The sequence below is a fragment of the Ambystoma mexicanum genome, chromosome 6q (genome assembly GCF_040938575.1).
Source record: "Ambystoma mexicanum isolate Mex_15411 chromosome 6q, UKY_AmexF1_1, whole genome shotgun sequence".
NCBI classification, from domain to species: Eukaryota; Metazoa; Chordata; class Amphibia; order Caudata; family Ambystomatidae; genus Ambystoma; species Ambystoma mexicanum.
Genome location: NC_090937.1, coordinates 1154870918 through 1154888533, shown reverse-complemented (window position 1 = coordinate 1154888533; position 17616 = coordinate 1154870918). Strand labels below are relative to the sequence as shown.

The following is a 17616-nucleotide window of genomic DNA, read 5'->3' as shown; positions in this document are numbered from 1 at the left end:
ACAATCTGCGAGTCCCGAGGAGCGGGCTGTTGGGGCAATCAAGAGAGGCCCCCAGGGAGACTAGAAATAAATGGCAATAACACCCAAAAGCCCCCGCCGGCGGCTGGAGGGGGGAGAGCTATAAATTCCCCCACAGCCCTCAGGAACACGTGAAGGGGGAACGAAGAGTCTTACTAGACACATTAAAAGACACAACACACCCCTGTGAGCAATAAGCACAATGCCTGGCAGACATGCAGAGGAAGTTCCGTTCTCCCTCCCCCCCCCCCCCCCCCCCCCCCCCCCCCCAAGGATTCAACGCAGGCTTCGCCAAGTAGCCCCTCGCAGGGTACAAGAAGCCACCTCCAACTACTATCAAGCCCGAATACAAGGCAAGAAAAGGGGGAAAGCGCCAGGGGGCCCATCCTCCCAAGAACCACATAGCTAGAGGCTGCAGAATCGTGCAGATCCAAACTCCACAGGAAGGGCGCAACCAACACTACCCGCAGGAGGGTATACAGGAGATGGGGAGAACGACAGACACATCACCATAATCCAGAAAGAGGCCTATAGCAGCACTACAAGGAACCACCAAACTTAAAGCCCAGGAACACACCGGGGAAGCACATATGTCCAAATCCAGGGGCAGGCAAGCACAAGACACGTCAACTAAGCAAAAACTAGACCAGAACTTGGATCACCTCTGGGGCACGAACACGCCGACAAGCCAGAAAATAACCACGCAAAACGAGAAAGGGGAAAGAGACCGTGGGGAGGAAGACAACAGGCATGGCCACTGAAGAAGACATGAAGGAATGGTTCAAAGAATTCCAATAACCATTCATAACCTCCATGCACACCCAATTCGAGACTATGAAGGCAGAAATGAAACTAGCAGTCCAGGAAATGAATATAGTAATAGGGAAGCTAGAGGAACGAACTGACACCCTGGGGAAGACGGTACAGAACCTAGATGAAGAAACACAACAATACGCGGAAGTGCAGGAGAGATTAGCGAGACTCTCCCACAATTTGGAAACCCAATGCGAAGACTTAGAAAATGAATCCCGCAGATCCAATATCCGAATCAAAAATATGGCAGAGACCGTTGAAGACAAGGACCTCAAACAAGCCGTCCAACAGGTTTTCCGAGATATCCTAGAAGGAGGTTGAAACTGTAATCCAGATCGACAGGATACACCGAGTAGGCCCACGGCGCAGTGGAGAACCCCGTGCCCGCCCCAGTGACGTCCTGATCGAAATTACATTTTACCCTCAAAAAGAGCAGATCCTACGGAAAGCCCGGACGATGGAACATATCAGAATAAATGGCTCAGAAATACATCTCTACCAAGATCTGGCACACTCCACCCTCCAAAAACGCAGGGAGATGTCACAAATAACAAAAGTACTGACAGCAAAACAAATACGATATAAATGGGCGTTCCCCTTCGGACTATTATTCACGTGGGAGGGGAAACAACAAAGGATCACCACGAGCGTGGAAGGAGAGCGGATCCTGAATTTGCAAGAGAAGGCTTCCCAGACCAATGGTAGGGAACCATTCCAAGGGAGAAGGGCCCCAAGAGGCTGGTCTACAGTGAATGCAAAATTGAGACAAGCTACGGAATCATCAAGACACAAATAAGGGTTGCAGCCCCAGAACAGACGAAAAACATAGACCAGCAGACTTCTCTCAAAATCCAGCAATAAAAAGGCGACCACCGGCAAACACTTAGCCGCGGCTAGCTGGAATCGCACTGAAATCCTAAGAGACTCTTAGTGAGGTTTAGGACTCCTCACGCCATAGTTACCCCTGAGATTGAGAGGTCATGGCGTGAAGGGCAACACGCCCAAGCGATCATAGGGCCCAGAGCCCTCCTCAGGGAAGTTGCAAGGGAGGGTGAAGGGGGGTGAAAGTTGGGGACCACAATGGGGGGGAAGGGAACTTTTAAGAGGAAAGGACAAGGAGCGGACACAGCAAGGGGAAGGGAAACCCACCGGCACGCAGCAAAGAATCCACAGCAAGCTAACCTAAAGCAGCCTACAAGACTCGGAGGAACACACAACAGGATGGGGCTGAAAATCCTCACACATATCAGGGGATTAAACTCCCCAGTCAAAAGGAAAAAAGTAGCATCAGTTACGGCAGGGAAAATACGATATAATAATGCTACAAGAGACACACATGCAGAAAAGAGATGAGGGGAAAATCATACTGAAAGGGTACAACAGGATAATGCATGCAAACGACAGGGAAAAGAAAAAAAACGGGGTGCTGATAGCTTTCGCCGACTCCCTCAACATCCAAAATTCGAGAAACCCTAGAAGATGAGCAAGGGAGATCCTTAGCAGCAAAAATTCAAATTGAGAACAGTCATCTGACTCTCGCAATGGTATACGCTCCCAATACGGGCCAGGACGGTTTCTTGAAAGACACTCTGCACAAACTGGAAAACTTCTCACAAGAAGAGATGATTCCGGCTGGAGACCTCAACATGGCATGGAATCCAGGGAAGGACAGATTGAACCCTAACCTCTCACTCCAAGGCTCCCCGACACAATCGCTAAGGAATACCATGCAAAAACTAGCATTAGAAGACGTCTGCCGGAAAATTAGAGGCCTGGCTCCGGAGTACACGTATCACTCCCACGTATATGGCACAAACTCAAGAATCGACTATATCTGGGCGTCGGTGAGTCTTCTCGGGGAGATACAAGAGGTAGAGACGGGTCTCATATCTATATCAGATCACGCCCCCATTTGGATCCTGCTGCCGGCCATGCGCAAACAATCTGATCTGTGGCGATGGACCCTTCCCAGAGAAGTCATCCAAGACCCAGAGATGCAGGAATCGGAGGCTACATAGATGAGTACTTCGATCAAAACACCCCAGATGTGGCCAAGGCCACAATATGGGAAGCCTTTAAGGCGGTCATGAGGGGGTCACTTGATCGCTCTAAAAGCTCAGAAAGATATTGAAGTTAAGAGAGGAAATGACAAATGAGCAAAACCAGAAATTAAAGAGAGCCTATAAACATATACAGGGCCAGCTGGAGGCGATCCGAACAAAAAGGGCAGAGAAATTTCTTCACTTGAAACACTGGTACCCCATGTAAGCCAATAAAGCAAACTACTGGCGAGACAGCTGAAAGATAAACAACAAAGGCAAACAGTACAGGCACTGAGAGACTGTAATGACCAAGTGAGAACACAATCGAAGGCCATAAAAGAAGTATTTAGAGACTATTACCAAGAACTATACTCCTCAGACAAACCAAAAGCGATAGACCAAACAAATGATTTAAAAGATATGAAACTCCCAACCATAACACCGGAGGAGAAAACGCACAATATCAGCTGAGGAAGTTGCGAAGGCGATGAGAGACTTGCCAAAAAACAAAGCTCCGGGCCCGGATGGTTATACAGCCACCTTTTTATAAAACCTACCAGGTAGCCCTAAGCCTGGTCCTCACAGAGCTTTTGAACACCTTCAAGGACTCGGCTAACATCACAAAATCAATGAACGAGGCAAAAATATTGGTCTTCCATAAGAAAGGGAAAAACCCAGAGGCACCGGGCTCGTACTGTCCCATAGTACTAATAAACTTAGATGCCAAACTTTATACCAAAATTCATGCCAACAGTCTCACCCCCCTGCTTCCCAAACTGATACACCAGGATCAGTCGGGCTTATCCCTCACAGAACAACGCATGACAACATTAGAAGAATCACTCACCTGATTGAGAAAGTAGGGATCACAAACACCCCAGCCGCCCTCCTGGCAATAGACGCGGAAAAAGCGTTTGACCGCATGGAGTGGTCCATGCTCGTCCGTACTCTGGAGAAAATGGACCTTGGCGAAACCTACATCGACATGATACGGGCCAACTATAACTCGCCAACAGCCAGAATCGCGGTGGATGGGGAGCTCTCAGACATAATAAGAATCAAGAGGCACCAAACAGGGTTGCCCCCTCTCCCCACTCCTCTACGCTATATTCCTGGAGCCGCTGTTCACAAAAATAAGGAACACACCCGAAATCAAAGGCATCACAATGGGAGGCACAACCCATAAAACAGCAGCCTTTGCAGACGACATGCTGATCGCCCTAGCGGAACCGGTAGACACACTGCCCCCACTAATACAAATGATAGAAGACTGGTCGTGTCTCGGGCCTAAAGATAAACAGGCAAAAGTCAGAGCGAATGGTACTTGTCGGCGACAAACAGGAAATACAGACGCGCGCAGGGGAGCTACAACACCCGAGTGGCGGAAGATTAGATCAACTACTTGGGGGTCACCCTCACCAATTCAATTAAATGACTATATCCAGGAAACTACCCGAACCTGTTAGTCAAAGTGAGGAACGACCTGGACAAGTGGACCCCTTTAGCGATCACGTGGTGGGGCAGAATAACAGTGATAAAAATGACAATACTACCCAGACTACTATATCCAGGCACTCCCAATCAGACTCCCGCCCACGTTCTTCAAAAAACTAGTCAAATAGAAAAACAAATACATTTGGCAGAACAAAACCCCGAGACTCTCCAGCATTGCACTTACGGCCCCTAAGTCAGAAGGAGGCATGATACTCCCATGCTTCCGAAAATATTACGAGGCGGCCCAACTGTGGGTCTTGAAAGAATGGATCCCCAACACCTCAGAGAAGATGTGGGTGGCACAAGACCGAGCGGTGGCAAGGAAAAGCCTTAAACATCTCCTGTGGACCAGCCCCGAACATAGGCACCCAAATCTCAGAATCAGCGAGATCATGAGCGCAGTGCTCGAAATCTGGAACAGGGCGACAAAAATAGAAACATTGACAATAAATCCAGCCCCCTTCATGCCGTTGTTTGAGAACCCGGAATTCAAACTGGGCACAGAGAAAGATGAGTTAAAAAAATGGTTAGATTCCGAATGCACAAAAGTGGGAGACATGTATGAAGACCATCAGATTAGAACATTCACGGAATGCCACACGCTCCTCGGCCTCATGGAAAAAGGCAGATTCAAATACGAGTAACTTCATCACTGGCTCTCCACTCCAAGGATAACGCTGGTGGCAACGAGAGGACTGACCCCATTCGAATCATATATTATGTCACACACAGGAGACAAAAACATTTGTTTCAACATTGTACAAGTTCATAAATGCCCAAGCGGAAGACACAAAATGGCAATATATGAAGAGATGGGAAACCACTCTGGGGAGGGAGATCACGAGACCAATGGGAATACGTCTGGCAAATCGTCCCCAAATGGACACTGGCGATTCAGCAGAGATAAGCTTGGACAAAGATAATGATCCAATGGCACTACACCCCAGAAAGACTACATCGAATGTACAACACGAAACAAAACACATGCTGGCGGGGCTGCGAAGCGGAGGGCACATGTAGACATATCTGGTGGGATTCACTATTTCTCTTTGCCAGACAGCTGCGCATTTAATTATTTTTCAAACCTTATTTAAAGCAACTGTAAAACCTTGAACGCTGCAACCTTAGGCTCCGTATTGCTCACGCCTGCTACGACTGCCAAGCTTTGTGTGTGTTTTATTGCTAAGAGAGCAAGAACTCTCACGAGTGTATGTTGTGAACGGTGTGCAAGAACCACATTACCCACAATCCTTGTCGATAAATAGGAGGTCCAGGCGCTTCTACGCTGTCGCTTCTGGGGCGTGCCAGCCTTCAACGGTCATCGCTGCAGCTCGCTGGCTCCCACGCTCGTCAGAAAATCTTGGTTGTGCATCACACAACTGCTATAGTAAGTTCAACTCTCACGCTCTTAGAGGACCTGGTGAGTTGTGTATACTATATTTAACAATGTGCTTAGACAAATCTGTGCGTGCAAATAGTGAAACTGCTTCTAACATTGCGCCTCTGTTAGTACTGTCCCTTTCCTTGCTCAACACTCGATCTCTCAAACGTCGAAATTGCAGACCATGTCAATGATTGCAACCCTGATTTTTTTCGGTATTACTGAAACTTGCCTTAATTCCAACCTGCCTACTCGAGCAACTCTTTCAACCCCAGATGAATATACTCTCTTTAGAGCAGATCGCTCTCAGGGCAAAGGTGGCGGAGTGGCACTTATGTGCAAATCCAGCCTAAATTGCCACGTACTACCACACAATTCACCTGATGGCTGTCAATCTCTGTGGGTTAAAATTAAGACGTCCCCTAACACATCTCTTAATGTACTCACCATTTATCGGCCACCCAAGAACATGCCCCTTTTCGAAGAACAATTCATTGACCTCATAACACAAATTGGTAAAAGTAAAAGCCCTCTGATCATCATGGGTGATCTTAACTACCGGGCCAATGACTAACTTGGCAAAATAGGTCTTAGTCTAGAGGACTCAATTACCTCTATTGGACTAGCTCAGTGGATTAAAACTCCCACACAAACATGTGGACACGCACTCGATTGGCTTATCTCACAAAATGCTACTATTTCTGATATTTTGGTTACACCATGTATATGGTCTGATCACTCTTATCCAGGCAAAAATCTCATTACCAGGTCCTCCACCTAAACTCAACACCTAGCCGCGCTTGAGAAAACTAACTCGTAATTTGAAAAACATTACATCTCCTAAATTCTCATCCCTAGTAGCATCCAAGCTACAACCTATAACTAACTTAGCGGATTTGTCCGCCTTAGTTAACCACTTGACTCATTCTATCAAACAAGCTGCGAATGAACTAGAGCCCATGAAAATGAAATCCATCAAGTTTGAAACTACAAAAAAACACCTAGTTTTTAGACGATATTGTTGGGGCCAGACAAAATAAAAGGGCTCTTGAAAGATCCTGGAGAAAGGACCCCAATAACAACAAATTAGATGCCTACAAAAAATCCACACATGAATACAAGGCCAAAGCCACACACTACAATAAAAGAATTATAAACGCTAAATCCAATGTTGGTGAACTGTTTAAAATCTTAACTGATTTTCAGGACTAGCCCCACCTTCTACTAACAAAACTAAAGATTCCAAATGGTGCCAAGACATCCACGACGCTTTCCTTTCGAAAATTGACTCTCATAAAGACAAAATCAATAAAGCCCTTAGCAATGTAGCACAACCACTGCACACAAAAAATGTCACACCTCAACAACAATGAAGATCAAATACCCCAATTCTCCTTTTCCCACTATTCTGAAAAGGAAGTGCACAAGGTCATACAAGATCTTAAAGCTACCTCCTACCCTGGTGACGACTGTCCTACGAACATCTTTAAAGAATCGACAGACTTGCTAGTACCCTGGATTACCAAGTTGATAAACATCTTTTGTTGAAGGTGTGGTACCCTTGCTCAAATCCGCCTGGATAACACCCTTGCTGAAAAAAGAAAATCTATACCCCACCAATAAGGATAATTATAGGCCAATAACCAACGTGCCTTTTTATACTGAAGATACTGGATAAATTGGCCTACAAACAACTCCAGGCTCATGTTGAAGAACACAAGATCCTCGGCACTCGGCAGTCATGATATAGGGCTTGGCACGGAACAGAAACAGCCGTGCTCGACCTTAAGGCCACCCTGGCGGGCATTGCTTACAAGAATCAAGCCACATTATTGATGCTTCTAGACCTACCCGCAGCCTTTGATCTGGTAGATCACAGCTTACTAGTGACAAGGCTCGGAGAGGTCGCAAATTGTTCCCCGATGGCATCAAAGTGGATTGCCTCCTTCTTGGTCCCTCGCATGGTTAGGGTTTGTGTAGGTAGTCGCCATTCCACTCCTATCTCTGAAACCTGTGGTGCCCCACAAGGCTCCTGCCTGTCGCCATTACTTTTAATCTGCACATTCGCCCTCTCCTGGACCTCTTAAACAAACTTGGTGAGCAGTATACTAACTACGCAGACAACACACATAGCTAGTCATACATTTTAGTGGTCAGTACAGAAATGATGTTGAGGCCATCAATAACTTCTACAAAGCCATCCAGGACTGGATGGCTTTTAACTATCTAGCCTTAAACAAAAACAAAACCGAACTAATGATAGTATCCTCCAAGAACACCCAAAGGAAACTACATACTGACCACTCCAATTTCCCCAGGAAACATCAGGCAACATCACTGTTCAGAGGAATGTAAAGACTCTGGGAGTTGTCTTAGAAGACAAATTATCCATGAAGCCGCATGTCTCTTACATCAGGTCCATCTGCAGACTGATCAATAAGCGAATCAATTAAATCTGTCCATTTCTAACAGCCGAAAACTGTACTCTTCTTTCCACAGCGTTGATAAACTCCAGGCTAGACTATTGCAACAGCCTATTGTCTGGCACTACTGCCGCTAATATTCAGTCCTTGCAAGTGGCCCAGAACAATCATCTTCACTCAATCTCGTCGCTTCCATATTTCCATCTTCAGGAAGAAGCTTCATTGGCTTCCGTTTAAACATCGCATTACACACAATGCTTACTACGACACACACATGCCTTTCTTTCAGCAGTCCCATCTACTTGTCTGAACGCATTAACATCAAGAGCAATGGCAGAAATCTTCGTTCATCCTCGGCCACAGTTCTTGCCCACCCCACCCCCAGATTTAAGACCACAGAATTCGGAAGCACTACGTTTGACGTTCAGGGACCTCTACTTTGGAATGCCCTGCCGGCTGGGATACAACAAATCCAAAACTACCTCCTATTTAAAAAAGCCATAAAAACCTACCTTTTTAACATGGAGTAATCCATATGACCCCTTTTTCTGCCCCTGCTTACTCTTTGTCTTGACTATGTCTGTGGTTTTGTGCACCCTGAGGCCTACAGGCATGCGGCGCATTTTAAGAATTAAAATAAATAAATAAATAGGCTGCCCGATACAGCAAGGCATCTGGTCGGAGATAAAAACCCAAATGCAAGAGATGTTTAAAGGGGCAGAACTCATAAAAGAAGGTGTGGATGGGTGGCTTTTGGGCCCCCGAGACAAGACGATGACTAAGACCCAGAAGAGAAATTTTATGGGGCTCCTGATTGTCGCCTGGTTAACATTAGCCCAAAGATGGAAACAGAAAACTCAGCCATCAACGATAGAAGGGCTGCAGAGAGTCTGGCAACTACTAGCAATGGAGCGCATAACATATAATGTACAAGGGGCCCGTAAAAACTTCCAAACAGACTGGGGGCCGGTGCTAGACTTCCTTCAAAGTGACTATATGCTGCAATGGTGCCCACACAAATTCGGAATACTGGACATGTTCACTTGAGGGAACAATCACAAAAATACATGCTAATAATTGCATAAACATTACCAGCCGGTGGGGGCCGGGGCGGAAGAGGGGAGGTATGGAGGGTAGAGGGCAAAATGTTCAAGTCCCACAGTTTGTTCTCTTGAGTTACTAATCATAAAATGAAATGAAAACAAGTTTTAATAAAAAAGCATGGGAACCTAAGCAGATAAAAGCATCAGAAATATGATTATGGTGAGTAAAGTATCCCATATATCTAGATTAGTCGTTTCTGTCCGCTATTATTCATTGTTTCGATGACCTGCCTGCAGAAGCTATCGACAAACATCGCCAGATCGAAAGCTTCGACAGCAGCTACTCGATGACCCATTGGCTTCGGTCTTACATTAAGGAGAGTGGGGGTTTTCATATACTTCTTGCCTCTAACATTTACAGGTGTCGTTGTGCTGCTTTTTACACATGTTAGGGAGATTTCATTTTTATGCTTCATCCCTTCTCCTAGTCAGGCACTTTCTGCTGGACTTCTGGATCTTTTTCTTTCTATTCTTAATGAGTTTAGCCTTTTTCCACTCATTCATTCTTATTGGCTGTCTTTTAGAACTCTTTTCTGTGTTTTTACCTTTAATATGGAGTCTGCTTTCCTCCATACCTCTCTTAAGGTATCTGCGTTTTACTTTTTCAGCACACATTTTCCTTATGGGCAGTGTTACTTGGAACCCTTTTGGGTTTTCCTTTTGATATTCTTTTTTTTTATCCTCGAGTAACTACAGTTCTTAAGGATAGAGGGATACTTTTTATCCCTCCAAAATTGTTATACTAAGAGAGATTAGCACACCACCACCTTATGTGGAGTGCCCAGGGGATACCTAGTATTCCCCCTTCTCTCTGCTCCTGTGACTTTTTACACTTGCATAGACAACCCTCTAGTTATGGCTGGTGGCAGTGGACGTGTTCTGCCAACTATTGTGCTAGTTTTTAGACTGTATTCAGTCTCTATTGTGAACAATGGGGTCATCGAAGTATGAAATTGGCGGCTTATTTTTCTTTTTTCACCAATTCTAGCGTGGTTGTCAATCGTTAGCCTTTCTTCTACCATTCTGGGATGGGGAGGTCTATGTGTGTGTTTTGCCTTTGGCGGGAAACCTTGGGTGTCCCGCCCCCCAGGCTCCAAAGTGTCTGGGCAGGCAGGAAGTGGGGGAGGAGTTTTTCACTCCCCTGTTCTGTCTACCTGAATGGAACCAGCCTCCACTGTGGGGTGTCTGGCTGTCCTGATTGGACAGCCACTCGCCCATTTCTGTAAACTGTAGAGAGAGATTGTAGAGGAGTGTGCTGAAACTGAATAAAAGTTTAGGTTCCTGAGGTGAAAGGCAAGTTGACCACTGGAAACTGAAGTAACCGAAGAAGATGATGACCAGATACGCCTGCAGACCCTTTGCAACACCGTGAAGCGACCACTGGTGTTCTGACCCTGTTTTCTATACGACCCAGGCATTCCGAAGAGGTCTACTTCTTCGTGTGACTGGTGGGAACAACCAGTCCTGAGACGAACTACAATCTGAGCCATCTCTTGAAGTGCTGTTCCTCTCCAAAGCTGCAGACCGTGAATACCTGGAGACCTTTAACCCAATTGCAGTGCATGGTCTTTGAGAGACCGAATCCGTCAAGTCTTTGCTGAGCTCCAGGTGAACCTCCAGAGACCCAATGTGATTCATCCAAGTACCCTCACCAGAGTGCAGAACTCCTGGTATCGAAGAAGATTGACCAAGCGAATTGTGTCCTTGGTTGGTGCTGCAGAAAAGGCACCAAAAAGGAAGACTGACCAGAGAAGCTGAAGAAATCTGTGCTAGAAGTCCTCCTTTGAGAGTGCTACTGACTGAGCCATCTATTGTCCTGCCTTATGTCACCAGACCAAGGAATCCAGAGGCTGGGTCCAGCGCTTCTACATCGAGGAGAATCCAGCCACAAAAATGTCTTCTAACCTAAGGAACTGTGGGGTGAAAAAATATTGCTTACCTTGATCCAAGAAGTCGCTCTAGAGCATTGGAGTGCACACAGAGGTGTCCAGTGTGTCCACTCTTGCCTCTGACCCAAGCACTCGGCTTGTCTCCCTTTTGCAAGTCCTTTAACAGGGTCTCCAATGTTTTGTCAATTCTTCTAGCATCTTGAAATAGAGACTGAAAGTATCCACAGGACTAAAATTGCCTCTCGAAACGTAAGCTCTGCTACTGGTTGAATAACCAACTGTTTTCTTTCCAAAAAGACTTTATCTTATACGGCTTTGCTAACTAAATACAATTACTGTATATCTTTTCTGTGCACGAGTGCAAAGTTTTACTGATAATACGCTAGAATTGTTATTAGTGTCAATCTCTGTAAAAATTGTAACTGCAAACAACTACAAACTAAGCAGTGGCCTTTGAAAAGTATTCCTGTGTATATTGGTTTAATGTTTTAAGACATTTCTTGTGTAAATTTAATAAATCTATATTTTATATAAATGTATTGGTTTGAGTGTTTCTTTGATCTGCTTTACTAACTGGGTACAGTGCACTTACCTACAGCTTACATCTTCAAAGCCTGACTGCTCTGCCACTCTGCCAAACAAAACACACAATGGAAAATGCACCTTTTTAAATTTTGTCCGTCCTGCAATCAAAAATATCCTTGGAAGGACACGCTCAATGTGGATTACCTCTCCAAAGATCATTGTGATCACTGTAATTCCTGTAAATTATTAAAACCGAAAACATGAAAGGACTGGCGTACAAAACATTGGGCGACCCACGCCATGCAGGCCAAGGCATCTACTGATGTCCCAGCAGGCACCAAAGAGTCTGAGAAGGAACAAGGCATCTATGGCGCATATAGGGACACCGGAGACGACATGTGTTCTGCCGAATCCCTAGTGCCAGTTCCCGCCTCCCATAAGCAGGCCAGCGGTCCTGTGATGGAGACTACACTCTAAGACGAAGGCACACATTCGCACTGCACTAAGCAAACAACCCCAAGCCGTACGTCAACTAAATCATCCAACAAACACACCACGCAGTGTCACAAGAAAGCGGTAGATCCCTTTCAGGCTCGAAGCGTCCTCTGTACTCTGGGCCCTCAACTACTTGGTCGCCACATGACAAACACCCAAAGCAGGCGCTGAGCAAAATAACTACTGACACCGCGCCTAAAAAAAACTTTCCTTTCGCATGCCGAAAAACAAACACCGAAACTTGTCTACGGTACAGCGAAACTTTAACACGTTTTGAAAACTATTTCAAAACCCACAGGTAGTTCTGTAAAATCAGCTACAGTTTCTACACCCAGTCACAACACAGCAAAACAAACAAAATACACAGCATCCACATCCCCTTTGTCAGAAGCTTTGCACACTCAAGGGAAGGATCCCATGGAACCTTTACGTTTTCAGGATGTCCCCAATTCAAGCCAGTGGACTAAGACGTTTGAGCGCACCATGAACAGAATTTCATGTTTTGTTGATTTTATGGACAAACACCCTGACCAATTTACAGATCCACAGAGGTGGGAAATCCCCACTCTAGTTATGATCAAGAGGAGATTGTATTCTACTCTATCTTGAGAGGTTGACATTGACTTGTATCGACCTTTGTAATGGAACACCTTGGAAAGCAAAGTCTTGCACTTGGTAGTGCGCTTGAGAAATGTTACTACTTTGTATTGGTCCACAGATATCTTTGTCATTCATATTCTGTGCAGCATCCCCACCGCTTTCTTCAATAAATTGCATTGGAAGGCAAGATGCTGAACAATTTGTACTTGATGGTGAAATATTTGTAAAGCTGTGCATCCATAGTGTAACATGAAGTTAGTGCAGTGGCTTTGACTATAAAACCTAATCGTATGCTTTTATTTTTTCAGGACTTTGTTCACAGAGCTGAGAATAATTTTGGAATATGTAATAATGAAGCCAGCGTGCCCTGAATTTGTGCGAAGAGTGTGCCTCAGCAGCATCGCCTTTATAAGCAGGCTGGCACCGACCGTTGCATAATTGGATCGTTTAATAAATTATGTAAATGTAATATATATAGAAGTATGGACCTTTTCAGAAGCTGGTATTTCTGCTAATGGTTATACAAGTCAGGTGTTTTACAGTGATCTTACTACGAGTTATCTAGAAATGTCTGCACATTTCCCTGCTTGAGAATCTTGATTTTTTTTTTATGGTCTTTAGTTCATAAAAATTACCAGATTTCTTCCCGTTTTGTTTCTAATCATTGAAAGCGCTTTTCTCATCTGAAGTCAAACATCAGCTTTTAGCTGTACCTAAAAAGACAATAATTGCAGGATTGCTTTTACTGTATTTACATCTAAAGAGGCTTCAAAGTTGTCAAGATTGCGCAAAACTATATTGTGTGGTTTCATAATGGGGTAACTAGGAGAACATACTGTAGGAGCAGTTTTTGTACTGTACGTATAATTATTTTCAGCATTGATGTTTTAAATTGGAATATGTCCATTTGACAAAGAGGACGTGTTGAATACCTCTTGGACTACACAAATGCCTATTTTGTTTAGTCGTATGTTAGAGCATGGTAGGAATTTCCGAGGTCCTCATGTAGTGCTTTCATTGAAGCCTTTAGAAAGCTACTGTGCCATAGTGTGTAAAGAAAACACCTTCAGCACAGGTGCCCAAAACATTGACTGAACTGTCCTATTTTTGAGCATTCTATAAAAAGCTAGGTGATTTCCTGGTTTTAAAAGTGCACCCACTTGCATAACAATACCTCAGCAAGTACTCATGAATTATGCTATTTTTGTGTTGTATGGTGTTCTGCTCTTCCTTGTATTTGGGTCTCTACACTTTTTTTGGATGACCGTTATTTTAATTTGCTGTTTTTACTCCTGGTTGCTTTCAAAACCAAAGACTAAAGTGGTGCATGTGAGGTTAACAAACCAATGTGTAAAACAATGTATGGTAGGTATATTGTTTCTGATGTATGTATATGAGGCACTGGGAAGTTATGCAGGAGAGGCTTGTTTTAGCAGGTAAACGCTTGGTGATGGGTTCTTCAATACAAAACATTGTTTCCTGTGTTTTTATATACTGCGAGAATGTCTTTGGTTCATGCATCAAAGTTATAGCACATCCATTAATTTGAGTTGACCTTTTGACTCATTACAAATTGTCTCAATTTCCTTCATTGCATCAGCCAAAGCATGTACACGGGAATGGTAATGGATGATTAATTTAGAAAAGAATTCTGTTAAAATCTTCAGTGTTCAGACCACAGTAAATTAAAGTTAAGTGTGTGTTTGCACTCTGCAATTTTCTAGGGTACCCTTGAGCATTTGCACTTCTTGGTACAGTTGTCTTTGTTCATGGTTGATGTTTTGTGTGTCTGCTCTGTAACCGTGTGAATGAATACTTCCTGCATGGCACTATCATTACCTTTCGCAAACCGTTGTGTGCAACTTGATCACATAGGAATAGGAACAGGTACCTGACAATCTTCCAGTAGGTATACATGTGTTGGGAACAAAATGGTGATGTTTTAAGTGGTGGATAATTGGTTGAGGTTTAATCCTGTAGCCTTCATTTTGCTAGCTATGCATATCTCACTTTTAGATTTTTACTATTTGCTTGTGCTAAAATAGGGGCACAGCCTGTTTTAGAACAATGCAGCTGCTCAGAATAGGCATTATAATTCTTTCAAATTGTTTGTGTTTTGTGCATGTGACTGTCTTGTTCCTGCATTCTTATATTTTCAACCAATGGCCATAACTTGTTCATATGTGGCGCAAGGTATTGATGAAAACATTTTATTATGAAATAGGATTATTTTATCTATTTGCTCTAATTTTGTACAGCTAAACTCACTGAAGTGACCTATTTATGAGCCCCAACCTACTAGTAGCAGGATCTGCATGGAACACTGTTGTACAGTTGCAGTTAGCCTTGTTATCTGTAATCTACATAAGGTTTTTATTACACAAAATGCATTTCTACAAAAATAAAGTCTAGATAAAGACGGATGTTTCAATGAGCGTTTTGTTCACCTTCAATCGAATCAGATCGTCCTCGATTAGCAAAGCTCTCAGGTGGTGGATGTTGGGCAGTGTCTGGAGATTCACTATATAGATGAAATTTCCTTGGTTTTACAAGCCAGTGCGCATTTCTTCACATGGTGCCTTTCCCAAGAGTGTGTAGATCCGTTTTTATTGTAACTTCCTCACAACATTTTTTGCTTTTCCCCTTTTTTAAAAAGAAACTGTGTACAAGACTCTTCCCTTCTGTCCCACAATCCCCCTTCAGTCCCACAATCCCAACTCCTCTCGCTCTCTCCCATCCCTCTGTGTTTTTATTTACATGCTGGTTTCTACCAGCTGCCTACCTCTTTGGTCTACCCCTCTCATTTTGTGAATCCTATCACCCATCGGGCATGATATTTCCCTCTCCCCTTTGTATTTGAGTACACTCCTCCTTTTAAGCAAAGAGTACCCCAATAATAAAACATTGAACGTATTTTACTTTAAGTTCTTAAGAGCTTGTGTACGTTTTGTTAATTGTGATGGAAGCTGGGTTTTAAGTGGGGCAAGGGTTAGCATGGGCTGAGCCCCGGTAGTCTCAAAATACTGTCCTTGAGCCAGGGCTCCCCACCCGCCCACAAGCAGAAATCCGTGTGATTTTAGTCATGACATTGTGAAAACAATGCATTCAGGAAAACCGCCTACAAAGGATAATTGGGGGGGGGGGGTGTTTTTCTGAGACTTGTGGCTCTGCTTAGAATCACATGCTTTGCATAGGCTGACATCTATTGGTAGGTGCAGAGTATTGCATGACTTGTTTTCGAAGTTCAAAAAGGGACGTCGACTGGGCATGTTTGTAATAACTATCCCTTGTGTGATGTGTACGTGTCGAGGTTCCTCAGATTGTTTTGTTTGCTGGTCGATTCTATGCAGAGTCCGTAGCTTTCGCTAATTTAATATTAGTTACGTTACTTATTTCTCGATCCTTTCGAAATGCAAGTTCGTCAAGCAACATTCAACATCCATTGGCTGCAGATTTCAACAAAGACGATGGGCTGCTGCATACACCAGGCTTCAGCCTTGCAGTGGGGACAGTGGGGGGACTGATTATTCTCTAAGAGAAATTTAATACATACTTCCACTTTCGTTTTCTGCTACATTTGTCTAGCTGCCTTTACATTTATAAACAAAGATGGAAAGAACTAATTTAAATTCTGTCCATCCTGTAACAGGATCTTTCAGTGGAAGGACACTCATTGAGTGTTTAACCACTGCCTTCCTTGTGATCATTCAGAAGCACATTATACATCGTGTAAGCTCTTAAAGCCCAAGATGCTCAAAGAGAGTTACCAAACAGTGGGCGGGCTACACTATAATGGCTGAGTCTGAAACTTCCACCGACGCCTTCAAATCAGATTGAAAAGGCCAAGGCAGCGATAGCTCAGTTTTGGATGCTGAACACATTTTAGAGGAGTCAAATAACTCCTGTGTGTCAGTCCTCGGCCCCGGAATGCAGTTGCAGAGCTCTCCTATGGGTAACTCTCATGGCGACAGACACGCATACACACAAACATCGTAAGCACACCTCCCCAAGCTGATCTTCGACAGATCTGTCTAAGAATGGTCACACAGCAGTGGAACGCACTGCCAGGCCTACCAAATCCACACATCATAATACCTCTGCGCTTCCGCTGTTTTGTCCAGTGCATAGCAATAGTAAAGAAAAACGGGCGCAGATTGCCGTGCAATCTCAACCTTTGACGGAACATGTTTCGCGTTCGTTGAAATCTGAAAAACTGGATATTTCAAAAAGAAAACACACAAACTTCCTGAGGCACTTTACCTTCTGCTCCAGTTACCAGTTGCACAGTAACACCCTCTACACTATCACAAGATGCCCCAAAATATACTTGGGCCACTTCTCCCTTGCCTAAATCATTGCAAAGGAGAAATGATAGTGTAGACCCAGAAGCTATTGTGTTTCCGCTTACAGAGTCTCGCAAAACAGTTACGTGGACCAGGGAGCGCTTCGAAGAAACAATGGGTAAGTGTTAGGACAGTTTTTCTGAAGTCCCACTAATGGCTTATTAAAACCATTCAACTGAGGCAGTGCAAGGCTCCACTCTGGTATAAAAGCCTGTACCACATGAGTTCAGGGTAGTGTAGAAAGAGCAGCCAGGCTCATTTTAGGAGGGAGAGAGGGCTGTAGAATCAGTACAAATGAAATTGTAATGCAAATGTAAAAATAAATTGTTTATTTAAATAAAAGTAGGCCCAGATAAAGCTTGGCGGAAAGAAGTACTATGACATTATACATAACCACAATTATAAAAACACAACACTATACTTGAAGGTGCACCGACCAAAGCATATAACCCTATTCGGAACACATAACAGGAGTTCTAGTGCAGTCAAA

General features: G+C 44.1%; 1 protein-coding gene across 1 annotated transcript in view; it reads left to right on the top strand.

Annotated features, from left to right (window-relative positions):
* The window catches only part of TMEM33 (transmembrane protein 33), a 205866-nt gene extending 190664 nt beyond the window's left edge, over nucleotides 1-15202 (top strand). Inside the window, exon 8 of the mRNA XM_069631746.1 lies at nucleotides 13092-15202. Coding sequence (XP_069487847.1) covers nucleotides 13092-13221 — 130 coding nt within the window. The 3' untranslated portion in view covers nucleotides 13222-15202. The remainder of the gene's footprint in view (nucleotides 1-13091) is intronic.
* The last annotated feature ends 2414 nt before the right edge of the window (nucleotides 15203-17616 follow it).